Source organism: Cynocephalus volans, chromosome 6 (genome assembly GCF_027409185.1).
Source record: "Cynocephalus volans isolate mCynVol1 chromosome 6, mCynVol1.pri, whole genome shotgun sequence".
NCBI lineage: Eukaryota > Metazoa > Chordata > Mammalia > Dermoptera > Cynocephalidae > Cynocephalus > Cynocephalus volans.
The window spans coordinates 33,625,655-33,653,260 of record NC_084465.1 but is presented as its reverse complement, the minus strand read 5'-3'; the positions used below and the strand labels follow the sequence as shown (position 1 = coordinate 33,653,260).

The window sequence follows — 27,606 nt, the reverse complement described above, 5'->3', positions numbered from 1 at the left end:
ATGCAGTGTTTGATTATATCTAGCTTTATTTAAGCTTACTGATGTTTTCTTTTCTATCACCACCACCAACACTGACATTCAATCAGCTCTTCAATCATATCCCCGTTATCATTCATCATTATCATAAAGCCCAAACCCATTAATTTTATTGAGAGCTCAACAGGTTCCCCTTCCCACCCAAGGTGCCAGTTCCCCCAGTTCTCCATCAATCTCAGCATTAATCCACACTGGGTGTGGGATTAATGTGAGATGTTTTATTTCCTAATTGATTGTGTTTAACTATATGTTGTGGTCAAAAAAAATCATAACAAAAATGCTTTTACTTATTAGTGGAATATTAATCTCCATATATTATTTGTGACAGGTGGGACAAGACCAATCAACTTTGGTCCTTTTCAAATTGCACAGGAGGTGTTTCCTCAATTGTCATATACCCCAGTAGTGGTACCTGCTTATTTCAAGGGCAGAATTAGTTTCATTCTTATGCCAGGATATGAGCACAGTCCATGAAAGTCAAATAGGTACTTAATCTGTATCTCTAAAAGCAAGAGTTTTTCCCCAAGGAGAAAACAAATAAACCTTGTTTGTAATTCAATATTTTTATAACAACTTGAATATAATTTACATACCATACAATTCACACATTCAAAGCATACACTACAGTGGTTTTTACTATATTCACAGACTTATGCCAGCATTACCCCAATCAACTCTACATTTTCATCACCCCTAAAAGAAACCCCAAACTCATTAGCAGTTACTCCATTTTTCTCCCAAACTTCCCAGGACTAGGCAACCACTAACCTAACTTCCTTTATATAGTGACTTGCCTCTTCCAGATATTTCATAAAAATGAAATCAAACTATACGTGGCCTTTTACATCTGGTTTTCCTCTCAATATGTTTTCAATGGTCATCCATGTTACAGCATGTATCGGCCTTCACTTCTTTTTATTGCTGAATAATATTCCATTGTATGGATGTGCTACATTTTGTTTATTCATTTATTACTTGCTGCACATTTGGGTTGTTTCAATTTTGACTGTTATGAAGAATGCCATTATGAATATTTATTTACAAGTTTTTCTGTGAACACATGGTTTCATTTCTCTTATGTGTCCACTAGCAGTATGCAAGGGTTCCAATGTCTCTGAATCCCCACCAACATTTGTTATCTTTTTGATTAGTGCCATTCTTGTGGGTATAAAGTGGTTTCTCACTGTAGGTTTGATTTGCATTTCCCTGATGGCCAATAATGTTGATAATCTTTTCATGTGCTTACAGGCCTTTTGCATATCTTCTTTGAAGAACTGACAGTTTGGATCCTTTGTCCATTTTTTAAATTGTATTGTCTCTTTATTACTGAGTTATAACAGTTTTTTATATATTCTAGATACAAATTCCTCCCTTACCTGATATATGATTTACAAAAATTTTCTCTCATTCTGTGGGTTGTCTTTTTGCTTTCTTGATGGTGTTCTTGGAAGCACAAAAGTTTTAGATATTGATAATGTTCAATTTATCCATTTTTTCTTTCGTTGCTTGTATTTTTGGAGTCATTTATTTAAGAAACCATTGCCTAATCCAAGATCATGAAGATTTATGCTATATTGTTTTCAAAGATTTTTTTTTACAGTGTTAGCTCTTACATTTAGGTCCTAAGTCCATTTTGAGTTAATTTTTATATGTAGTATGAGAAAGAGCTCCAACTTTTCCATGTGGATATCCAAGTTTCCAAGCACGATTTGATGAAAAAGACTGTTTTTCCCCCATTGAGTTGTCTTAGTACCCTTTTCAAAACTCAATTGATCATAAAAGTGAGTGGTATTTCTGGACTCCCAATTCTACAACTATTTCATTCCTTTTGATCTGTTGAAAATAGAGTTGTTTTCTTATTATCATTTTTGGCTCATTCATTAATACTGTATAGAAAGACAATTAATTTCAGTATATTAATTTTGTATCCTGCAAGTTCTCTGAATTCATTTATTAGTTCTAATCTTTCTAAGAGTACATCTTGATTTTCTACGGTTTTCTTTTAGATTTTTATGCATAAGATCATATCATCTGCAAATAGTGTTTAACATCTTCCTATCTAATCTAGATACTTTTTATCGTCTTGTCAATTGCCTTGGCTCAACCCTCCAGTACAAGTTGAATAGAAGTGTCAAGAGAAAACATTCTTGTCTTGTTTCTGATTTTAGGAGTAAATTCATTCAGTCTTTCACCATTAAATATAATACTAGCTATGGGTTTATCATAAATTCCCTTTATCAGGTTTAGGAAGTTCCATTCTACTCTTAGTTTGCTATTTTTATCATGAAAGGGTACTGAATTTTGTTAAATACTTTTTCTGAGCTAATGAGGTGATCACGTGGATTGTGACTTAATCTTATCTGTTTCTCTTTTCAAATACTCAAGAGAAAACTATAAGGAAAAACATTTAGTAAATAAAACATAACTTTACAAAAAACACATAAAATGCCATTTTGCAAAGATTTGCAGATAGATAACCCAAAGGTATCTAACTGAATCAATTTGAAAAATACAAAAATACAGCTATATGAGGAAACTTTTTCTGACTGAAAAAGTAAAACTATCTGCTCATTATAGGAAAATATGGTCTTATAAGAAAAAAAGTGGCACAATAACTTAACAAATAGCACTATCAATTACCACTTTTACATATGAAAAAAATACCTGGTAGAATTATTAAAGTTTTGGGTAATGACTGGCATCTCAGATTCCAAAATTTTTATATTAAGATAGAGACATATTTCAAAAACACCATTGTCTTACTCAAAACATATCATGTACTTTAAAATAGCACATTAGCAAGCATGTTTGCCACACAAATATTCAGAGTTCTGTTGCCTGGGAAGATAATAACAAAATATAATTTCCAATTATGGTTTAATTGTGCTCTGTGTAGTATATATGATGCCTTCTGCTTTAATTCGCTCCAGTATTGGTCCATAGATCTCCTTCGAAAAGGGCCCCATCAGACCTTTGGCTTCAATTTCACCTAGAAGAAAATAAATGTGTAATGACCATTTTAAAGATGGTGTTAAAGATTAATTTCCCCAGTAAGAATCTCTACACAGAAGGTATGACCCAACAGTAAACTCAGAGTCAATGCGTTGTTAGAAGCCTAGGAATTTTTTTTAATAGCTGCTTAAATTTCCCTACTAAATTATTACTTAATCGACATTCTGTGTTAAATTTAGATTGAAAGCACAGCTGGACTTAAGGACAGTGTCAGAAACTGTACACCTGACTGCTTGAATTACTGCCAAGACAATCAAAGAATAAAAAGTAAGAAAGTAAAGTAAACTGCTTATTTTGCTGATGTGATTTTCTAAAAAGGCATAACACCAACAGCATGAATTAAAACCATTCTGATGATTTGAGCACAGGCACCTCTTAGGATGGCTGAAACAGTAAGTCTCCTTAAAGGCCATTATGACCCAGCCCTTATCACTTCCTCCCTCTGGTAAAAGTAGGTAGTTTAATTTGACCTTATCTGATATGCCATTGTAGATTTCACATTTACATGCTTGATGTTTTCTACTGCCCTCATTCTTTCATAAGGGCCAAATGTGGTATTCTATACAGAGGGAGTGCTTATTGAATGTATGTGTGATCTCAAGGGGAGAGTGGAGAGCTACAATTTTGATTCATTTAGTCCAATATATTGAGTACTAATAACATGCTGAGATATGAAGATTAGTAAAACATGGTTTGTATTCTTGAGGATATGGAAGTGAATATCCTCTGCTATTTCAGAATTATCACTCCCAAAATAGCAAAAACCCAAGAAAAGAAAGGAAGGGAGTTAACATTCCCTGTGCGCCCTTCTATGTGGCAGTAACTTTATGTGTTATTTCATTTAAGTATCACAACAACCCTACCAATTAGGGACCCACTAAAAGATGGGGAAACTCTGGCTCAGAGGAGCTGAGGAGTTTGCACCTCGTCACTCAGCCATCTTGTGACAGAGCTGGACAGAAAGCAGGCCTAACTCTAAAGCCCGTGAGTTTTATTCCCCACAAGGTGAACACCCAGTCAACCAGTGCTTGGATCTTCTAAGATGGCTCACTTTTAGTGAATGCCAGTGTTGTGCTCAACAGTAATTATGTGATGTCCAAGCACTGAATGACTTGGAGGTGATATCCATTCTCAGATGAATAGAACTTACCGTCAAGCAACATTTTGGCTGCCATGGCGGTGGGTAACCCGACAGTTTTAGACATGGCTGAAAAGCCATTGACATCCCCATAAACCACAAGATCAATAGTTTTATTTTCTAAATGTCCAGAAAGATGTCTGATTCCAAAGTTGTCTCTCATTATAATCATATCTTTTTCTTCAGGGCCTTAAAATAAACGACATTTTTAACAGCCACCATGATTACAACTCAGATATTGTATATTTGTCCCATATTCCTGCCCTTATGCTCTCCTTTCTTATATATATATATATATATATATATATAGTCATTAGATAAATATCTATACTGCTTTTTAGCCCAAAGACCAAGTGAAAAGCTCAAGGAAACTATAACTCTGATCACGGTCCTTTGTCCAAGTTGGTATTACTATAGCCTGGCTACAGACACAAGGACACTGCTATAGCAGCCACGCACTTTGCTCCCCAAAATGCTCCTTCAACATTTCCCTAATGTATAAAAATTAAAACTTCTTTTTCCTTTCCTATATTATCCTAGTCCATTCTTATCTAATAATTCTCATATTCTTCCCTCGGAAAAGATAGCCCAATTACCCTTTTCCTCATAGCACACTTCCCCATTCCCCCTGCTTGGCTTCAGCCCTCCAATCTAATTCTCTGGTTGCACTGTCTCTATCTTATGATTCTTCTTCAGAGATATTTAACTGATACCCCATGGCTTACCGTAGGAAAGTTTTATGGCCAAATGCTTAGAGAGTGCATCTACGATGGACTCTGCCTGAGGGACTTGTTCATCCCCAAGTAAGCCCAACCTGAAAAGCACAAGAGATGGCTGCCTTAGGTCAAGACCTACACATATTCTCTTTAGGGAAGCAGGGGTAGCTACTTGAATTTTCTTTTCTAAGAGCAGAGTCACAAGATGGTACTCCAAGTTACAGGACTCTCCTAAATTGTAAAATAACAAAAACAATAATAATGCTTTAATCTTCAGATTCATCATCATAAACCCCCAGCCACTGCTCCCTGGAGCAGAACAGAAATAATGCAGAGATAAGTCCACGTTTTTACAAAGCTTTCATGAGATTAATTTACAGATTAGTTCTTCCACCCTATGTATACCAGCTGCACAGCAGTAATGTGAATGAATGTTTTGAAGTAGTCAGAGAAATACTCAGAGAAACTTCTACAGAAAAGCAAAAATATCTCACTTTGCTCAGAAACTGAGTGGTAAGTTGTTTCGTGTAAGTAGTTTTCAAATTATAATTGCTCTTGAGTTCCTGTCTTTATCTACTTCTTATCTCCACATGAACATGGTACGTGGTAATCTCTCTACAACAGGCCAACATTAGCGCAGCAAATTAAAGACAAATGTAAAATGTTTGGTTCTGTTTTGACCTTACTTTGACTAGAAAGGACCAAACAATCATTTGATCCAATATATTATGCTCTAAGTTGAATGGTGGATACCTACCATTCAGCGGCCTCCAGCTGGGTACTGTCCCCTCCTAGTTTCTTAAGGACAACTTCCTTAAGCACATCATGCTTGGAGGAACGTGAAATCTCAACTAGGTCACAGAGGAGTTCTTTCTGGTTAGAAAAATAAAGATTAAAATTTAAAGTTCCTAATAAAATAGAAAGTAAATCAACTAAAAAATTATCCTGTGAAGACATTGTACCTCAAATGCACCACAAATTTCTAAATCAGAAATAACTAGAAATGGCAAGTTGTAACACATACACATACACATGCAAACACACGTCTGCATCCCTACCAATCAAGAAATTCATGGCCAACAGGTATACGAAAAAATGCTCAACATCACTAATCATCAGGGAAATGCAAATCAAAACCACTTTGAGATATCGCCTCACCCCAATCAGACTGGCTATTATAAAAAAGACAGAAAAAAAAATGCTGGTGAGTATGTGGAGAGAGAGGAACCCTCCTGCACTGTTGGTGGGACTCTAAATTAGTACAACCATTATGGAGAACAGTATGGAGGTTCCTTAAACAACTACAAAAAGAACTTCCATATGGTCCAGCAATCCCACACCTGGGGATATATGCAGAGAATTGGAAAACATCAGATTGAAGGCGTACCTGCACTCCCATGTTTACTGCAGCTCTATTTACCATAGCTAGGCGATGGAACCAACCTAAATGTCCAATCGATGGATGACTAGATAAAGAAATTGTGGTAGATATGCACAATGGAATACTACACAGCCATAAAAAAGAATGAAATTCTACCATTTGCAACAACATGGTTGAGCCTGGAGAAAATTATTCTAAGTGAAACAACCCAGGTACAGAAAGAGAAATACCACATGTTCTCTCTTATAAACTGGAAGCTGAATCCATAACTAAACAAATTAACAATAAAGAAAGAGAGACAGAGAGAAAGAAAGAAACAAACAACAATCACAGTAATACCCTGAACTTTCAAAAAACTATAGGTGGGAAAGGGCAGGGGAGGGGAGGAGGAGAAGGGGGAAGGTAACAAGGACTTGGTCAATGGACACAAGGAATGATTGCATACTGTAACAATGAATAAACTCACTATACTGATCTAACCACCACACATTCTATACAATTACTGAAAATCAACGTTGTACCCTACAGGTACATATAATCCAAAAAAAAAAAAAAAAGAAACGCATGGCATTCCACAATGACATTTCAGCAATAACAATGAGAGTCATAACATCAACTCGATACTAAACAGCTGGCACCATATTTACCAGCGCATTTCTTGCCTTTGTATATCCTCTCCATCACTTTTATCACCCATTCTGCTCCACCCTGCAGCAGTCAATTTTGGCCAAGATAAAGTGGCTTACTGCTGTGGTTGCCAATAGCAACTAGAGGTTTTTTTTTGTAGACTCAAGAGAAGAGAAAGACCTTTCAGGAAACAAAATATCAAAGAAGGAACACTTAAACAGTGGCCATAGCTTTTTCTACTTTCTAAACAAGACTTTTTCCAGGCTCCCAATGGAAAGGCCATGCTCTAGATCAGAGGTCAACAAACTGGTTTACAGGCCAAATGTGGCTCACACCTGTTTTTTTTAAATAAAAGGCTTATTGGAACATAGTCTTGCTCGCTTGTTTATAGATTGCCTTTGGCAGAACCAAGTAGCTCTGGCAGATACTGTACAGACCATACAGCCTAAAATATTTACAGTCTAGTCCTTTACAAAGAAAGTTTGTAGACCCCTGTTCTATACTATAGTTACCAAGACACTGGGACCACCTGTAAGAGTGCCTGTACCAACCTCCCCAACTCAGCTCCTCCACCCCAGATTCTCTCTACAGATATTTATTTACTCCTATCCAACAAGTAACTTTATTAAGGATAAAACTTAGATTGGAAAGTTTCACAGGTACACAAAAAAAAGCAACTGGCGAGCAAAAATATCAAAGTTTATTTTGGAGATTTAATGAGATTAGCAATATTGGTCCCTTTCTCCTCGTGATACATTTTCAGCATTTCTATTAGAATATGAGCACACTAGTTTAAGTTGAATGGCCAGCTAGTAACAAGTTAATCCCTGGCAGTTAGCGGAAGCTCTACTTTATGTTCTGTTCCATGCTTTCAAAGTCCTTTTCCAACCCTAAGATCCTAAAAGTTTGGTACAGCACAGATATAGGTATAAACTCAGTAACTGAAATTCAAATTACACATGGTTGTGAAGGGCCAAATGAGAGGATTGATGGAATTTGGGGGTTGACAATCTGGTTCCGTGATACACCAGCATTTCTCCTGGATTATCACTTTCAGGAGGCCCAAGTGAGTCCTGTCACTAGGTCACCACTTATACAACTGGAAGCACCCAGAGTCCAATGCAGAGGACAAATGCATCTCTTCTTAGGGCTCAAATGGTAGAAGTTGCTGCAGGGAACAGGCCTGGCTGCCAGCTCCATGCCCTTTCCATCCTCACACTACAGTGAAGGGAAAGGAGACTTCAGTGTTAGGATTTATCTTCCTCAACATAAACTACAGATGGGGTCTTTTGCTAGTTCAAATCAGAGTGTACATCTGACCATTTCAGAAGTATTTTTTGAAGAACAGCTCACAATTCTGGAGTCACTTACCCATGTGAGTGGGCTGGCCTCAGGCTGAAGGGCAGGAAATGCTTCTCTGTTTATCAGACCCAATTTTACAAATCCATTTAAAGCTTTGGCATATCCCTGAAACAGGAATTAATAAGCAGTATATGAAAATTTCCTCTTCGAAGAAAAACAATTTAAAGCTTTTTTGAAAAGAGAAATCTATCTTTGCAACTTATTTAGAAAACAGGCTGAAAATAGTCTTTTGTATTGTTGATATGGATACAACCCACCTCCAAGCTCAAATGGAGATCAAGAGTGTCACAACAATTCCACTGGTTTATGTAAGAGACCTTGCAAAACTTGGGTCTTTACTTCTGTTTCTGGGTAACATGTGAGTGGTATTTTTGTCAGCATAAGGGCAAACTCCCTCATGTGTTATATGCTGTCAATTCAGCAGGATATTATTTAATAGAATAGTCAGTTGGGCTCCTTCTTATAACATAATGGGAGGAGGAACTTGTAAGAATATCCTCCCCAAAGCAGACAATACATTCTACTCATTAAGAGCCACTACCCTAAGGCTTACAGGAAGCCAGAAAAGAGGTAGGAATTGAAGAGATTTTTCAAAAATGTGGATATGACCCTATCACCACTCTGATAAAAATTCCTCATGTGTCTTCATTGTTTTCAGAGGAAGTCTGAGGTCCTTGGTATACTGCATAAAACCCATCACAATATGGCCCTCCGGCCTGACTCACAATCATCATCTTCACGTCTCACCATTCCCCAAACATGCCATGCTCTTCCAGAGACCAGGGCCTCTGTACATGCTGCTCCTGCACTACTTCCTGTGAAATGCTTACTCCTCCCTTAGGACCCACCTTCGCACACCTGGTGAGCCCCCTAGGTGAGTGAACACTCCCTTCTTTGTATTCCTGTAGAATTTTCTACATACCTCTATCATTGCAATTAACACAAATTATAATTAATCATCTATTCAGTTGCTGGAGTGTAGGTATAGGAAGCAGAGAAATTATATACTTATATTAATTCTATTATATGTGTATGTTATTTCCTTCATCCCCATGCACTCAGCCCATTACTCAACATTCCAACATTTCAGTCTGCTAAAAGAGAACAAATGACTGGATAATAGATTCTAAATGACAAATGAAGTTCAGGAAGACCATAACAGTTTCTTCTCCTACGTGCAAATCAGCAGGGGAAATGGAAGGACCAGAATAAGAAACATTGTGGCTGCTGCAATTACTGCTTAAGCAGAGAGAAAGGGGGAGAGAGAGAGAAGAAAAAGTGTGGAAAATAATTTTAGGGAGGAACAAAGTTATTAGAATATAAAATAGTTCCTATAGGCATCAGAGATTTCACCATTGAATGTGTGGTCAACTAGTAATTTTCAGATTTCTGGAAGGTTATACTGTTTAAATAAGGTTACTGATAAAAGAATTCACATTTGTTTGCATTAACTCAATGTAAATACACTTTAAACAGGAGGGAAAAAAAGTAATACCCCCAGCTTGCTTCTAAGATCTAAACTTTTACAAACGTTGCCATGATTCGGTCATACATGTAACTGCTCTTTTGTGTTCAATAAATGTGTAGTGCACATTTGTATTTATGCTCCTAAAATGTACTCCCCATCCTGTGGTTAAAAAACGTTTCAGATTTGCTTTGGGGACGCCCCTCTCACCCTTTCCCTTTTCCCCAGCCCCAGTCCATGTGTTTCTGATGATATTGACTCCATCTTCAACTCTAAGGACATAGAAGGTAGCCCAAAGCCTATCAGCATTTTATCCCATTGATCTCAGGGATCAGCCCCAGCTAATAAGACAAAAATTATATTTTTATCTATTAGAAAGATGTACTTTTTCATTCTCACTTGATTTTAACCTCATAGGCTACGAGAGGCACCATCTTGTTGCAGTGGAGAACTTGACACTGCAGTGAATACTGGAAGGAAGAGCTGAGAGGTGAAAAGAAATTGAGTCCTGGCGAGGTCCCTTTACTCCCAAATCCCACTTAACCTGAAGGTGGCCCCTGCCTGCCACAACTCGTAATGAATCAATAAATTCTCTTCTTGCTATTTTGAGTTGAATCTCATAAAACATTCAATCGAAAGATTCCTGAGAAAATAGACTCCAACCTGGTTTGCCATCTTAAATACTTTGACTACTAAGCAAAATCAAGTGTACATATCAATTACAACAAAACTGGCAACATGTTGAATCTAGAGAACAGCTGCTTACCTTATATCTCAGTGTCCCCCGCAACAAAGTGTGAGCAGACAGAATGCCATAAATCTCAGCATATTTTGTGCTGTCTCTATTAGGATAGCCTTCCAAATTTAATCCTGGGAAATAATCCATGGGCGTAACTGCATCGAGAAAGGAGACTCCCCCTGCAACATTCACAACCTGAGGAACATTGAAAAGGCACACATAGGGTTACAACAGTTTGTTCTCGTTTGGGTTTATCTGCATTACTTGCACAAAAGAAAGCAATAGAGGTTTGGAAAAAGAATTTTAATGAGTATCCCATACTCAAGGTGTTCCATTAATATCATAATTCACAAGGCCATTATTTTCCCAGGCTTTCAAAACTAACTTAAAGCATTTAGTTTTTCTAAACATAAAGTCTTGTTTTCAATTTTTTCTTGCCCTTGGATCAAATGGTACTAAATTATGTCCCACTAGAGTTTGCCTTTTAAAAAAATAAACAATAAGTTAAAAGCAACAGATACTCATTTAAATAGCTTCTATGCTCAAATAGCAACAGCAACATTCTCACTCTTTTTTCTTTATTCCCACACCCCTGTGGGTGCCAGGTCAGGCACGGCTCTTGTACATTTCATTCACACGGCTAGCATTTACTGAGCAGCTACTGTGTATGTGACAGGAGTCACACAACTTGTGGAGGAGATGAGGAGAGTGATGAAAAGACACAATTCCTGTCTTTCACTCACTCCTTAATCCATTGAGCAGACACTTACTGAACATCTACCAAGTGCCAGGAACTGTGCTTGAGCAACTACAAGGAGTTCGAAGCCTAGACCAGCAAACCTCCATATACGTGTTGCAGATGGTGAAAGCGGGGTGGAGAGGAGATGTTCCCTCACAACAAAGACATTGCTATGAATATACTGTGAAAAATAAGTGCTACCCCTGAATTTACTGCTGTTGAGAGGTTAAGTCACTGGTTCCCAAGCTCTTTTGATATCTCAGTACTTCTCCTACTCATACCCTCTCATCCCCCATCGCAGATCCAAAATGCACTGAAGAATATTTTTGTCTTTGATTTTAATTAAAAGGCTAAATTTTCTTTTAGTTTGTGAGATTTATAATTGTCCTTGAGTTAATGGTATGCATTCTGGAGTGATAAAATCAGGGCTGAGAATTCTGGTTGGGGCTGCTAATGGAAGTAGATTTTGTCATGGTTATACCACTGTTAACAGTTTCTGACCACATGTCTAAAGCTACACAAAACAACACTGCACAAGGGTACCTTAAGGTGGATTTAGAAGAATTCACATGAAGGGGTCTTTGGCTAGAGTTAATCATTCCCATAGTTTATTTGCAGATGGGTTCTGCATGTGCCTTGGTATAAAAGAGAAAACAGAAACCCATTCATATATGGCTGAAACCCCAGAAGGAAAAGGACTGTACTGACTCCAGTGTCAGGACCAATGAAATCTTTTTAGTTAAAAGGCTCACTTTGCAGAGTGTCCCGCATGATCTAAATTCCAAGAGAGAGAATCAGATGGATGTGTGGAATCCCTTTCATTTAATTTTCTTGTAAACCCTTCTGCACGGTAAACATTTCCACAGGGACCATTTCTGCACTATTTCTTTAAAACAAATTTCTTCTAATAGGATTCTAAATTTTTAGAAAATATAATTAAGAAGACAAATGTTGACCCTTCAGGTCTCGACTTCATCTTACTCCTATAACCTATGGCAATTCTAAAGTTTTGTTTGCATATTTGAAGGTCAGGAAAACTTTTCAAAGAAAAATTCAATGAAGCCCATGATATTCCAGCACTTTTCCAACCAGAAATAAATCGTTTGGTTCAAAAGTATATTGTGAAATTCTTGTGAAGAGAATAGGAAAATATAAGCTAAAAGGTAATGATTCATTTAGAGGCCAAACAATCTGACCCCAAATTACTGAGTAATCACTATCATTTGATATCAATTCAGAGTTGTATTTCTAATGGCATACCATGAGGTTCAATAATAATCTCTGCCCTGTTTAATATTTTATTAATGATTTGGATGAAGACAGAAAGACATATTTACCTATTTCACAGAGAATGTGCATTTCTTTCTATCCTGACAATGCTCACGGCCAAGACCCACTCCCGCAGAAGCAGTGGCTCATTCCTCACCGCTGATGCAGCTTCTCTGAGTCCAACTCTTTCCCCACACCCCCTGCACACACACATAGTCATATGCTTTGGAACAAATATTCAAATAATCGCAATAAGCTTGATCACTAAATTAACAAGGAATTTAACACTGGAAATATACAGACAATCATATTCAGGCCCACTATGTGCCAGGTGCCTTATATATATTATCTTTAATCCATGCCATAACCCATTTTTCAGATGTGGAAACTGAGGCTAAGAGAGACACCCAGAGACAGATTTGGACCCAGGTCTATGTGACTCCAATGTCTATGTTCTTTCTACTGTGATACTCTGTCCCCTTAATTGTGCTTATTTCTGGTTCAGTATTTTGAAAGAGATACTGACAAAGTACAGCACTGCAGATTATGCCACCAGTGATGTATCTGAAAACTGTATTAGGAATGGCTGCCGGCAACGGGAAAGCAGCAGTAGCTCCTATTTTCCTAAAAAGGAAGAGCTGGGTGCTTCAGTCAAGGTAGTCTTGAAGATATGTTTGCAGAGCAAGCACAGTTCTTACTTAGAGTATATGTTTACTGGGGTAGGTTAGGAGAGGAGGCTGCAGGAGATGATGACAAAGCTCTGCACTGTCACTCCCAGATGCCACAAGTACAGGAAAATATACCACCACCTCTGGAGGAAACAGAACCAGGAGAAGATGAAATCACTGTCTCCCAATATGTGGAAGGAAGTCAGATTTATGAGGCATCAGATCAGATATTAGAAATAGAATTAGTAAAAAAAAGAAGAAGAAATAGAATTAGTGGCTGGAAATTACTGCAAGGATATAGGACAATGAGTTATATCCCAATTGATAGGCCACTGCCTAATTTCTAGAAAAGTTTAAGGCTCCAACTTTAAGCAGAAGCCAGAAAGGTCACCTGGCTCCCCCGTTATGATTCTGTGAATTATTTAAGGCAGATCTGTCATGGGGTGTGATGGTGGCAGAGGGAGTGGAGGGACAAGAATATAAGAGAGGTTTTAAGAAGTTTAATAATCTGGCTTGGGAGACAGACTGATACACTTGAATTACTGAGTGAATAATATAGCACCCAGAAAATTCTTAGACACAGACAATCAAAATGTCTGATACTTTGATTGAGTTCAGACAAAATAATAGTGAATGGGAACTGGAGTGGTCAGGAAAAGCTCCATTCACAAGAGGAAACTTGAGAGAGACCTTGAAAAAAAGTATCATTTTAGTAAAGAAAAGCAGAGCATCATGTTTTCTCTTGGTATCCTCCACGGTGTCAGGGAAATGCAAAAAGCACTCCTTTTCACAAAAGGAGTTCAGGATGAAAGGGGAAAACTCCAAATTCAACAAATACAACTTCTGCTGCCTGAAAATAATCTTTTGCTTTTCCTGAGCTCTCAAGACCATTAATTTCTTCATGTAGCTAATATTAGCTGGAGACTTATGACATGCCTGACAAGCTACTGCTAGGCAAGTTGCAATCTATTGAGCAAGATCCCTGGAAGGCTGGTATTATTGCCCTTATCTTCAGACAAGGAACCCAAATCTCATCCAACCAGTCAGACATGGCAGAGCTAGAGCACAAAGCCAGCCCCACTGACACCCAATCTCTCGCTCTTTCTGTTACGCAGCTTTCATTCTGTAGACCCTTTCACTGTCATCATCTTTATCCTTTATTTATATGGGCTGCTGAAAATAAGGTTTGCCCAACTGAAGCAAGAATTTTTCCTGCCTTCACACATTAGTTTATACCAAACATAAGCCAGTCTCTTATCCCAGATTGCAGAAGGTGGAAGCGCTGTTGAATGCAAAGAGACAGGCAGGTAAAAGGATGGGTGCTTGGTAGAACATCAGACTGAGATTCTGGCCCAAACCATCATGATTCATAAAACTGGAGAACTGGATGAACAACAGTGCTCACATTACACATAAGGAGACTGTTTTTAAGTGGACCTTTACAACTGCCTGGCCTTTGGTGACACTGTGAGCAATGCCAGTGCTTGGATCAGAACTCATTGGTCCTGCTTATTATCCTGAAACATGGAATGTATCTTTCCAGCATCAACCTTCCAGCAAGTGTCCTGCTTATTTAGCAGCATTTTAAGTGCAGCTGTGATCCTCTGATCATTAAATCATTTGTTCTCAAATTCAGCTGCACATTCAAATCACTTGGAAAGATTTTTAAAATCCCAAAACCCAGGTGAATCAGAACCTTTGGGCATGAGGCCCAGGCGATTCTCATGTGTAGCTAAGTCTAAGCCATGCTAGGCACAAAAGCCATGTAAGGCTGATAATAACATTCACACTGTTTCTTAAGAAATTCTCTCACTTGACTCCTGAAATACATTTAGATTCACAGACACATTGGGAATTTATAATACTGATTGCAGTATTGATTAAAACACACATCTGATCACATCACTCATCACTCCCTGAAGGGCCAGGACAAGGGTAGGGAGAGGAGGTGCATAGGACACACAATTCAAAGAGGCACCCTGAGTCCTGGCACATATTTTTCCCAAGTATGAGTCTTTCCTTTTGGTTAAGAACACAAACTATGAAGTCAGAAAGATGTGATTTAGATACTGGCTCTGCCACCTGCAATCTTTTTAACTGCAGCTGAGTTATCAGAGCTTCCTACACCTGTTTTCTCCCTTGTAAACCTGCTATTTCATGAATGGCAGTGCCCCTGCCTGGCTGGCACCTTCTTATCTTTCAGGATCAAGCACATCTTCTTCTCCACTACTTTTCCTTCTCTCCACACCACCCCTACCCCATACCTCTTCACCAAGGCCAAGTCAACTGCCCTCTTATCTGTGTGTCTGTGATATTTTAGCATATTTTGGAACTTCTCCCGCTGGATTATAGTTATTTATTCCAGTATCTATCTTTCCTGCCATTATGCAATATGGCAAAAAGAAAAAGAAAAGGCTTTGGAGTTAGTTAAACCTGGGTTTAAATCCCAGCCAAATGACCTTGGACATTTTCTCTGAGCCAGTTTCCTTATTATATAATGATGAAAATAATACTAAACTCCAAGAGTTCTTCTGTGCTATAACACAGTAGGTGGGGAGGAAATTTTAGTATCTTTCCCTTACACACCAAGCCCTCCATTCCAAGAGCCTACTCAGCTGTGAGTTCTCTGAACCCCCACTCAGCTGTGTGTTCTCTGAGGTCAGGAACTTCATTCAGTGGGACAGTCTTTGGTATCTTGCCCAAAGTCCAACGCATAGCAGGTCCTCCGTAAATGTTTGTCATGTTAAAATAAATCGAAAGATGGCCAGTATTTACATATGCAGAGAAGTTGAGAAGTGAATTCTCAAGTTTTAGAAACAACTTGCAAGAAGGCAAAGAGGTAAAAATGAGCACAGGCTTTGCTGAAAACAGTGAGGAGACCACACTAAATGGAACAGAAAACACACTAGGAAACACCACAGGAGGAAATCACAGGGCACCGGCAGCACAGTAGAGGGCCTTAGTATGAGGAAGAAAGAATTGGACTGTCTTAGGTGGGTATTGCCGGTTCCTATCTAAAGCTTCAATGACATTCCTTCACCTTTCCATCGAGCAGATAGGTGGCAGGCTGCATTACGTTCATCAAAACTCCCACTGGACTCCAGCTAAATTTATATCTCAAAGGATTGTCTGAATGTTCAGGGGCTGGAAGCCCACCGCAGTAAGAAATAAAAGATTCAATCTGCAAATTAAAGAATCAATAAATTAGGGAGAATACACAATAAGTTAGGGAGAATAATGTGTCTAAGTAATTAATTGAGGACAATGACATGAATGGGATAAACTTACAGATTTTTCTCTCTTAAAGTTGCTAAGGGTTCTAAAAATACATCCTTAAAGCCAAACACCATTTGAGTGTCACACAGTTATATTTTATATATGTTAATACATATATGAACAAATAAAGAGGGGAAAGAAGACACAACAATCACAACAATTCCTTGAACTTGTTAAGACAAGTGAACAGATATGATGTACTGGGGTGAAGGGGTCAGGGAGGGGTGAAAGAGGAACTGGTAAAGGGACACGAAAGTCAACTACAATGTATATAGAGAAGTTAAAATAAAATAAAATAAAAATTTTTTAAATGTGAAAAATACATACATATGTTAAAAAGAAAAAAAACAAAAAAACTCTAGAGTTAATGACTAACATTTGGTTCAGTTAAAAATCCAAGTATTAGTTCCATTCTGCTTGGTCAGTTCCAACAGACTTGTATTTATTTGATTTTATATATATTTAAAAAAACTAAAACATTTCATCTGAATTATCATCTGCTTATATATCCAATAGTGCCTTGTCATGTGTAAAAGATACTTCATACTCCAACAGACTGATGATATTCTAATGATTTTTCCCACTTTTCAAAGTTAAACCTTATTACAGAATCTCCAAGGCAGTCTAAAATCTTTCTTGAGCCAAAATATTATAGTAGCATTTATATCTCTAAATATCAGTTGCTATCTAAGACTTGGACACTGTTTTCCTATACAAATATTTCTGCACTTACAGAATTTTTTTGAAATTTCTAATCAAAGTTTGAGTTATAATATAGCAGCATCTTTAATCAAAATTACACAAAGACTATTTCTGTACATGAGAAGCCAGACCTTTTAATATTTTCCTAAATGGACCTTTGGGTATAAATTGGGCTCACCGTGGCTCCCACTTCTTTGGCCTTATCTATTGTTTCCATTGCCAGCATATGATCAAGACCAGGATCCAATCCCAATTCACCAATAATTGTGATGCCAGCATCTTCCACACTGCAACAGGTGGAAAGAAGAAAAATGAAACATTCAATATAAAATAAAAACAATGCCATAGAGCCACTTTGTTAAAAATGATTGAAATTTACCTCTTTTCCAATTCTTTCAGCGCTGGTGTTATGTAGCTTGCAGTGACCATGTTAACTTTGCTGGTGATGCATGCCTTAGCCACAAGGGGATGCAATACATAAGGCAACAAGCTTAAAAAAGAGAGGAAGAAACTAATCAGAGCTTTCTTTTCCAAGCCTGCCTTCCAATGTACCTTGAACTGTACTAAAACTCAGTCCTAAGGTACTGCTCTGATTAAATTATTCTCTCATAAATGACCAATAACTCCCTATGGACTACAGAATACATTCTGTTATCACATCTAAAACCCTCCACAAAGGCTGTCACCTAAACTTTCCATTTTTCTCCCTTAATCTCTTTCATAAATCAAATAGGGGAGCAAAACAATCTATGGTAATTCTCCATTCAAAGCCCTTCCTTTTCCAGCTCTGAGTTTCCTTCCTCTTACTTTGCCTTCCAGTTAGACTGTTCGTTACACCCACCCATCCCCTCCAACTCATACACTTTTTAAAGAAATGCCCTTAGAGTGAAGTGTTATAACACCGAGGTCAAGGATTCAGGGTTCAGATCCCCATACAACCCAGCTGCCCTTCCCCAAAAAACTTACAAAATAAAGAAATGCCCCCAAAATTATTTTTCTCCAAGAAGCTTTCCCAGATTCCCCCAAAGCCAGATCCCTTCTTCTGCATGCATTCAGTTATTTCTTTATAACATTTAATGAAATTTATTCCATTTGTTTTTATATTTCTATGGTTTTCCGCCTTGGGTCCCCTACTAAAAAATAGGTTTGGTATTCTTTTTACCTCCACATCTCTCAAATGGCTATCAGGAAGGGTTAAACTAGATCAAGGCAGCCCATGTGTTACATTAAAGAGTAGACTCCAGGAAAGACCTGAGAAGGAGATAGACTTATATATTATTGATCAGTATGAAAGCTACCAAAATGGCTAAAAAGCCATAGGGTAAGCAAAAAGTGAAGCTGCACTTAAAACTCAACTTTGGGTTTTCTGAAAATCTGGCTTTAGCATTTTAATTTGGTGCTGGAACTATATGATCACAAAAAAACCCCTAATTTTCACAAATGTTGATATAATATCCATATTCTACTGAAGGAATAATAAAACACCCTTGTCAACTGCAAAATAATATTTGAATTCTAGCTTACTGCCTATTTGGTAAAGCAATCTACGTAATACCGATGAAAAACTAAATACTAAGTCATAAACAATATCATACTATACACCACACTGTACTTACCAAATTTATCCTGCATACTTCAACTTTTCTCTATTTCACACAAACCAAAATAAAACAATAAAACCACCTCTCAGGCATTTATTCCTTCTCAGGTCAATAGATTAGGGTATTGTTACTTAGAATTTTTTTTTTTTTTTTTTTTTTTTTTTAAAGATGACCAGTAAGGGGATCTTAACCCTTGGCTTGGTGGTGTCAGCACCACGCTCTCCCGAGTGAGCTAACCAGCCATCCCTATATGGGATCCGAACCCGTAGCCTTGGTGTTATCAGCACGACACTCTCCCAAGTGAGCCATGGGCCGGCCCATTACTTAGATTTATTATGTGAATAAAACTGTGTACATATTTTGCAAGTATCAAAAGCTCCTATGAAAGCTCTTGATGTCTGTTTTTTGAGCTTTTTAAACCAAAAAAATTATTACCAAATTTGGTAGCTTTTAAAAAGCCATTGAGCAAAATACTTACAGACCATTAGAATCAAACTATTAATAAAAAATATACAATATCATCATCTAAAGATTAAGTGGGAAGTTTTTTTTACCACATTCCCTACATTAAAAATATTCCTGATCAAAATTTTACCAAGATCTAGTAATATTTTAAAACTTTGGCATTATCTGCACTGACCTAGGAATATGCTGAGAATTAGAATGATAGGACTTTGACTGACAGTGTTTTTTTAGAGAAAGAGATTAGAGTTCATAATTCATTTCGAATGTGATATAGTAAGCACTCAACAGGACGTAACCCTTGAATTATTTAACTCCAACCCAATTAATCCAAATGATTGGAAATGTCACTTGTGAAAAATACACACCAAATACAAATAGAATTTTCAAAGAAATTTACCAAAATCAATTGCTACTTTGCAAAAAATTTTAAAAATTAAACTTAAAAAATTAAAAGCATTAGAATTGACATTATAAAAATTTTGTGAAACATATTCTTTACTCACTTTATTTTTGCAGTCCCTGTCACCGTCTTTATATCAAAACATTATTTCTCCAACTTAATAAATAAAAGATTATTTATTTATTAAAGAACACTGCAGGATAACAATGTTTAATGGCATTACCACTATTCATCATAGAAACTCCATCAAATGAGAAAAAATTAAATATAAAACAGATTTTGCTAATGCTAAATCTTATTGAAGACCACTAATTTGCTACATTTTAAAATTTGCACATATTTATAGATTGTCTTCGTCCATTATCTTGTCATATATTACTTCAAATTTTGTTTAAAATGTGTTTTATAATGTCATGTTCTTTTTGTTTTATAAAAAAAAATAACATTTAGGTACCTATGTGTGGCAAAATAAATTCTTTTTGCTTTACTCAGAAGGCTAGAACATTCCATTTTGGATCAGAATTTCTTTTCACAGTCATATCACTGCCAGACAACATCTATTGATCATTAGTCAATTTGTGCTAAATGAAAATTAATCTACATAAAGTTTGTATAAATTGAGTAACATTTTAAGTGCCCAGGTGAGTCTGCGTTTAAAAATATTAAGAGCATAGTGTTGATAACACCAAGGTCTAGTGTTTGGAGCCCCTTACTGGACAGTCACCAAAAAAAGAAAGAGAGAGAGAGATAACATAAAAGTTCCCACCTGTAGTTAGTATTACTTTTCATTATATCTGCTATCTGCTTTCAAAGCTTTTTTTTTTTGAAGTAGGATAACACAGAACTTCCTCCAAGGATACGATTTGAATCTGATCTAACTATGAAAGCGATTGGGCAATCACTAAGAGTTTGCAAGTAACTTTCTTCTTCCCATCTTAGAAAAATTACATTCTAGGAATAAGTGACTACTCCCATCACTTTGATATTTCAAAACCAAGTTTCATTATAGAGTAAACCTCATACAGCTCTGTATCTAGAGGTTATATCTACATTTTTAGTAGAAAGTAATAAAAACTATATTTCAAGATCTGTTCTTATGATAAGACTTAAAATGGCCAAAGGCTAGAGAATCTTCTCATTTCATAAAATTTGTAAGTCCAAAGGATAAGACATAAGATTATATAAAACATGAATACCTCATGACCTGCAATTCCACTGCTAGGTATACACCCAACAGAAACGGGTATATATGGTAACCAACAGACAAACATTAAAATGTGTATAGCAGCTTGATTTATAATAACCAAAATCCAGAAACAACCTAAAAATCCATCAACAGTCAAATAAATAGTAGTGGTATATTCACACAATGGAATACTACAGAGCAATAAGAATGAATAAACTACAATTACAGACAATAACACAAACGTTCTCACAATCACAATGTTGAATGAAAGAAGGCAGCCACAAATGAGGACGTACTGAATGATTCTAGTTATATAAAGTTTGAAAACAGGCAAACACTAACCTATGTGTTAGAAGCCAGGCTAGTGTTTACCCACGGGAGATGGGCATAGTGAATGAAGAGGGCCCAGGAAAACTTCTGGGTTATTATTGATACTCTATTTCCTGATGTAGATGACGGTTACAAAGTATGTTCACTTTGTGAAAATTCATAAAGCTATACACTTAATGATTTGTGCACTTTTCTGGATGCATACTTCAATTAAAAAGTCTACTTAAAGAGAAAATAGAAGAGAGAAAAAAAGAGAAAGAGAAAAGGGAAGAGAAATAACAACAACAAAAATATGGAACACATTTCTTGACAGATACCTGATGACAAGATCCTGTGTTGCCACCAAGACACCCAACTTCTCTTCTTGTTTAACAATGTCCATGCTAATGGGATTAATATTATATTTTTTGCCTAACTGTTCAATTTGATTCTTCATGTCAGAGCCTATTTCAAGAATAAAAAAGTGCAATTTTTAAGATTTCCTTCCATTAGTCAGAGAGTAAGCCACATTTTAACATCTGCAAAAAATAACTACAAATTTTAGAAACAAAGTAGTCATCTAAAATTCAAAGTCAACATGCTATGAAATCAGTTCTTCTTCAAAAATTAGGACTTATTTACCTACTGTTATTTCTATATTGCCGTCTCTTGACAAGTATTCTAATACAGGCTCAGACACGTAGCCAGATCCAAGAATCAAGACCTTTTTCTTGGTGCCCATTGAAAGTGACCCAGTATGTTCCCTATTCAAAAAGGAGAGGGGAGAAGGGTAATTAAAATTTTATTTTATTTATTTATTTTTTCTACAGGAAACCCACTTTAAGAATTTTATTTTTTTATGGCAAAAGAATCTTGCTGTCTCCAAACCTGAGACCTAGAATATAAAGTAACAGTTTCCCTCCCACATTATTTGCAATAAGAAGCTCAACAGGAGTTCCCTATACAAACATATTTCATTAATTATTTTAGATTCTGTACAATGAAGAGAAATAGAACCTGACATCTCTGAGATGTATGTCTATAGACGTTCAGGAATTCCCAATACTACTACTGAGGTGCAGACCATTTCCTGACTTACAATTAAGTAACTTGATTCACATTTTATTCTTCCAGGGGACATGATTCAAAATCATGCTAGGGGCTTTACCTTGGACACTTTATTTAGTCCTCACCACAATCCAAGGAAACAACACTTGAGGAGGAGATCATTTTTATCCATATTAGAAATTGTTTTGTCATGGATCTTTAGGGTCACTTGAGAACAGTCGAAACCATAACTTTGAAGTCACAAATGTAGAAACTTTAACGTAGAAACTTAAGATTAGTACTAAGCAGGATTTTAATTCTTGACACAGTTTATTCTGCTGGAATTTATAACTTCTGGACAGGTGATTCCTATAAACTATGACCTCCAAGGTAGTTATTAAGTCTCGCCCACATTTAGAAAACCCTTAATGCTCAGCACATTTTACCTTGAATGTGGAAGGTACTCACTAAATGTCTTTTGAATCAAATTTCCTGATATCAGTGTTAAACCATGGAAATGGCCTGGTGTTAGGGACTTAAGCAGCAGGCTCTGTTGCTGGAATCTTTAGGCCAGGATGTCTCTTGAACTTTAACCATGAACTTTTTCATTATTAGTGAATAAAAATAGGTATAAATATAAAATATTCCTGTCCCTCTTCACCCCCAATATACACATATTACTAATGAGAAGAAGCCTCCTTTAACTACCACCCCTGTCCCATTTCGCCTCATAGAGACAACCATTATTATTTGGTTATTGCATATTCTTTCTAACAATACTTTCTACAGTTTATGTAATTAAAACATTATTTTGGTGTGCAAATATAAATTGTTCAACATACATTTTTAAAACTTACTCCTAGACAGTTCTTCAAAAAAATTAAATAAATAAATAAATATCTCACTCCTAGATGCTAAGACCGTCCACCTCATCAGGACCCACAAACCCTATACTCCAGGTTAATAATCACTGTTCAAGCTGGCCAATTAGTTCAGTTGGTTAGAGCATCATGCTGTTAACAGCAGGGTCCAGGGTTTTATCCCTGTACTAGTCAGCAAAAAGGGAAAAAAAAAAAAGTCACTGTGCTAAGTGATAAAAAGAATGTAAGAATAAGGCAGGGCTCAAAATAAGGTAAATTTCCTTTTGAAATGCAATCTTTATTAGTCTCTTGGCACGAGATTCCATCAGGGAAGGAGGGCAGGAAGTCCTAGCAATTGGAGCTAAGTAGACTTGCTGCTACATGAAATATCATGCATAAGAGTGAAGATAACATTGTGACACGTCATGTTCAACATGTCACTAGTATTAGTAGTATAAAGATCATCAGATGATGAGAATCAAAAGATAGAGAGAGCTACAAAAAAAAAAAAAAACCCCACAAATGTGAGGTTTCCCCTATACGAAACTGTACGAGGTTATAGAGCTACTTTCTTTTCTTAAAGAAAAAAAATTAAATACACTTTGTGTTTTTGCCAGAGTATTCCACTGACACATTAAAAAGTAACTATAAGCAGGGCCAGCCCATGGCTCACTCAGGAGAGTGTGGTGCTGATAACACCAAGGCCATGGGTTCGGATTCATATAGGGATGGCTGGTTCACTCACTTCGAAGAGTGTGGTGCTGACAACACCAAGTCAAGGGTTAAGATCCTCTTACCAGTAATCTTTTAAAAAAAAAAAAAAAAAAAAAGTAACTATAAGCAAACTAACACATAAGAGAAAGGCTTAAGTAGAGTATACTTAATCTGTATAGATCTTTTTATTTATAATTTGTAGGTACAACCCTGAAAAAGAAAGTAAGACATTTGTTTAGTTTTGTTTCTTTTAGTGTCTCCACTCTGGTTTCTCCTGAGAATTCAGTGCATGGGTTATTTTCTTAAACATGAATAGACCAGTAGAGCAGATATGAACACAAAGCAAGTGCAAGCAGCTGGAGGGGACCAGAACATTCCAAACAAACATCAATGTTTTCAAATTTTGCACAATAAAATCAATAGAGGAAAGAAGGGCCTTAGCTAAACACCTTTCTAAAATGACTGTTCTCTTGGGTTGACTTGCCACATTACTATTTTTGGCACTTTCCTCCTGATAAGAATCCCCAAAGGAAATTACCTCTCACCATTTGCTTTCTTCACTACTCCCTTTATTTCATTCAAGATCCCACTTTCCTACATATTAGATTAGATAAAAGATAGTCCAAATCCTCAACTAATACTCAAACTGAGAGCACCACAGAAAGAGTTAGTGTGCTCATTTCACTTTGAGAAAATAACTGAGGCATGACAATATGCAAAATTCCAGAGAAAGAACAAGGGGCTACTCAAAAGAGAGCTCTTTTGAATGTTCACTTGCTTATAAAAGTTGACATAGGATATTAGAAAGCCAAAATGATGCTACACTGCTGTTTAGGGGAAAAGAACTCACATTTGTTTCAGCCAGCCACTCACTTAGTTTGGATTTTTCTACATTTACAGACACTATCAAAATTTATGTATTGTGTAAACCAACTATTAAGAACTTTCATTTAAGCATTAAAAAATACTCATAAAATCCAAGATAAAAATAAATGTATAAAACAAGAGGATTTGAGCAATACTTACCTGTTCTCCCGGAGTTTCTGGATATATTTATATTTATCAGGCAATCTACCGTTGGATGTAATCACTGCCTAAATGTACATGACACAAGACATTTCTTTAGTATCCATTTCAGTCCTACAAACATAGGCTCATGATTGATAGAAAAGAGATGGAGTGACAGATATGGAGAAAGAGAGGGAGAGAGGAGAGTGAAGATGATAGTGAAAAAAATACATTCATGGAAAGAAATTCTTCTCAAAACTTACATCTCGCACCACAGGAGAAAAATTTTGACTTTCAAGAGGCTGTGTTGCATCTGATAATATCTGAAATGAAAATGAGATTGGTAGAAGATCAATGACATTGCAAAGAAGCCTTCCAGTTGTTTGTAGCCATATTGAAATATTAATCAAAGATAACAGAATTTAGGAAACAGTTTTTTGAAGATCAGTGAATATAGATAATTGTTAATCCAAGTCTTCTACACGCAATCAACTCTGCTTCCAAGAACATGGTGTTTCAGCACAAGTTCCAATTTTAAAGCTAATATTTGATGATAATCATCCTTGCTTGCTGGGAACGTGAAAAATTATTCTTCCCAACCAGTTAGATGTATCATATTGAGCACACTGTCAAATATCATCACAAGTTTTATAGCCATAGTCCTCCTTCTGAGGGCCTCTATCCCATTCCAAAAGTTCAAGCTGTTCCATTAAAAGTAGAGAATGGGGTTTTCCACTCAGCAAGGCTACCAACCCCTTTTATTCTCAGGGGATATGTTACAACCCCGAGTGGGTGTCTGAAACCGCCAATAGTACCAAACCCTATATATACTACGTTTTCCCCTGTACACACATACCTATGATAAGGTCTAGTTTATAAATTAGGCCCGGTAAGAGATTAGCAGCATAAACCAGTAATACAATAGAACAATTACAACAATATGCCAGCATCACTACTCTTGTGCTTTGGGGCCATTATGAAGTAAAATAAGTACTATTTGAACACAAACACTGTGATCCCGCAACAGTCGATCTGATAATTGAAAGGACTCATGAGTGGAGAGCATCTACAGCATGGACGAACAGGACAAAGGGATGATTCATGTCACAGGTGGGACACAGCAGGATGGCACAAAAACTTATGAATTGTTTATATCTAGAATTTCCTATTTAATATTTTCAGACCGTGGTTGACCACGGGTAACTGAAACCACCTAAAGTGAAAGCACACATAAGGATGGACTGCTGTATAGGCACGTCAGCAGTTCAAAACTGGTAGGGAAAGTGACTCAAGCAAGTAGACTTCAAAAGTCATCCACACGCTCTTCCCGTTGTCTCAAGATTGAGTCAGACGACAACCAAAGTCACCTATCTCGTATCAACATCCCAGCACCAGTCCAGTTCTCCTCTCTTCTCCCAGCGTACCTAACTCTGAATATGCTGTTAAGGAGTAAAGGGTACTTTAACCTTAAACAACTAAGCAAGTGTTGTTGCCTCTGATGGGCAGGGAAGGGCTAATGAGATAATTTCTTCTCCCTAATCATAGGTTAAAGTCAGGAGCACTCACCCAACTAAGAAAGAAAAATACACCTAGAAGATGTTGGCAGCCAAGAATTTGTTTACTGTATTAAAATGAATATATCTAACTGTAATTTTGTGTCCATTAACCATCTTTTCACCAACCTTCCTCTCCCTTCCCTTTCCTGCCTCTACTAACCACAGTTCTCTCTTTTAACAGTTCAACTTATAATTATTATTATTACCACTATACATACACAAAAATAACTAAATTAAAAGATTAATGATGCAAAAAATTGTTGAGGATGTGGAACACCTGGGACTCTCATATACTGCTGATGGCATTGGTTCAAGCACTTTGGAAAAGTCTTTGGCAGTATCTAATAAAATTGGATATGCCCTAAGATCGAGCAATTTCATATGAGGTATAAAGAAATATATACACATGTGTACCAAAAACACACATTAAAAAATATTCATAGTAGAATCATTAGTAGTAACCATAAATAGGAAACAACCCCAAAAGTCCATCAGTGGTAGACCAGATAAATAAATCTTGGTATATAGTATTCACAGAATAAAATACTATTTGGCAATGAAGATAAATAAATTGCTTCTAAACAGAACAATGAATCTCATAAAGATAATGCTGAATGAAAGATTTTAGACCCACTAGCATATATATATTGTATAATTCCATCTATGTAATTAAAAACAAACAAACAAACAAACAAAAAACAGCAAAACTATTCCATAGTTAGAAGTTAGGATAGCGAGTACCTTTAAGAAGAAGAGTAAGGATATCTCAAGGATGAGATAAAGACTGTAAAGTGGCTTTTATAGCTTTGCTTCATGTGATAAAGAAAATACATTCACAATAAATGAAAAGATAAAGATCTCAGCAGAGAAAAATACCAAAAAAAAAAAAAAGGAAAGTCTAGAACTGAAAATAGAATATCTGAAATAAAAAAAAAATTCATAGAAAGGGCATATTAACAGAACACATAATATGAAGATATGAAGATATGAAGATAAATGAAAAGTAAGAGAATCTCTCACCAGCAAATCTGTACTATAAGAAGTGCAAAATTAAGCGAATTCAGTCTGCAGGGAAATAATGCCAAAGGGAAATGAATGAAGAACATCAATCAAAAATGGTGAACATCTGGGTAAATTTACTATTACCTTTTTTTAATACACATACTGTTCAGCCACTTACATATGTACAATTACAGAATGTTAGAGCTGGAGACAGACCAAAAAGATTACACATTACACCCATCTCATTTTACAGATAAAATATCTGAATCTCAGAAAGGAAGTGAATATGCTGCTCAAGGCTGTAAATCAAGTTGATGTCTCCAATAAA

At 36.5% G+C, this 27,606-nt stretch overlaps 1 protein-coding gene across 2 annotated transcripts in view; it reads right to left on the bottom strand.

Moving 5' to 3' along the window:
• Window positions 1–2,633: 2,633 nt before the first annotated feature.
• AASS (aminoadipate-semialdehyde synthase) overlaps window positions 2,634–27,606 on the bottom strand; it is a 48,160-nt gene continuing 23,187 nt past the window's right edge. Inside the window, exons 12-24 of one of the 2 annotated variants that reach the window (XM_063099468.1) lie at window positions 24,984–25,043; window positions 24,739–24,806; window positions 21,734–21,855; window positions 21,430–21,556; window positions 17,510–17,620; window positions 17,309–17,417; window positions 16,193–16,333; window positions 10,504–10,671; window positions 8,282–8,377; window positions 5,660–5,775; window positions 4,912–5,000; window positions 4,199–4,375; window positions 2,634–3,025 (exon numbers count right to left, since the gene is read on the bottom strand). In XM_063099468.1, the coding sequence (XP_062955538.1) occupies window positions 2,907–3,025; window positions 4,199–4,375; window positions 4,912–5,000; window positions 5,660–5,775; window positions 8,282–8,377; window positions 10,504–10,671; window positions 16,193–16,333; window positions 17,309–17,417; window positions 17,510–17,620; window positions 21,430–21,556; window positions 21,734–21,855; window positions 24,739–24,806; window positions 24,984–25,043 (1,503 nt within the window). In that variant the 3' untranslated portion in view covers window positions 2,634–2,906. The remainder of the gene's footprint in view (window positions 3,026–4,198; window positions 4,376–4,911; window positions 5,001–5,659; window positions 5,776–8,281; window positions 8,378–10,503; window positions 10,672–16,192; window positions 16,334–17,308; window positions 17,418–17,509; window positions 17,621–21,429; window positions 21,557–21,733; window positions 21,856–24,738; window positions 24,807–24,983; window positions 25,044–27,606) is intronic. The other variant, XM_063099469.1, reaches the window with a different exon arrangement.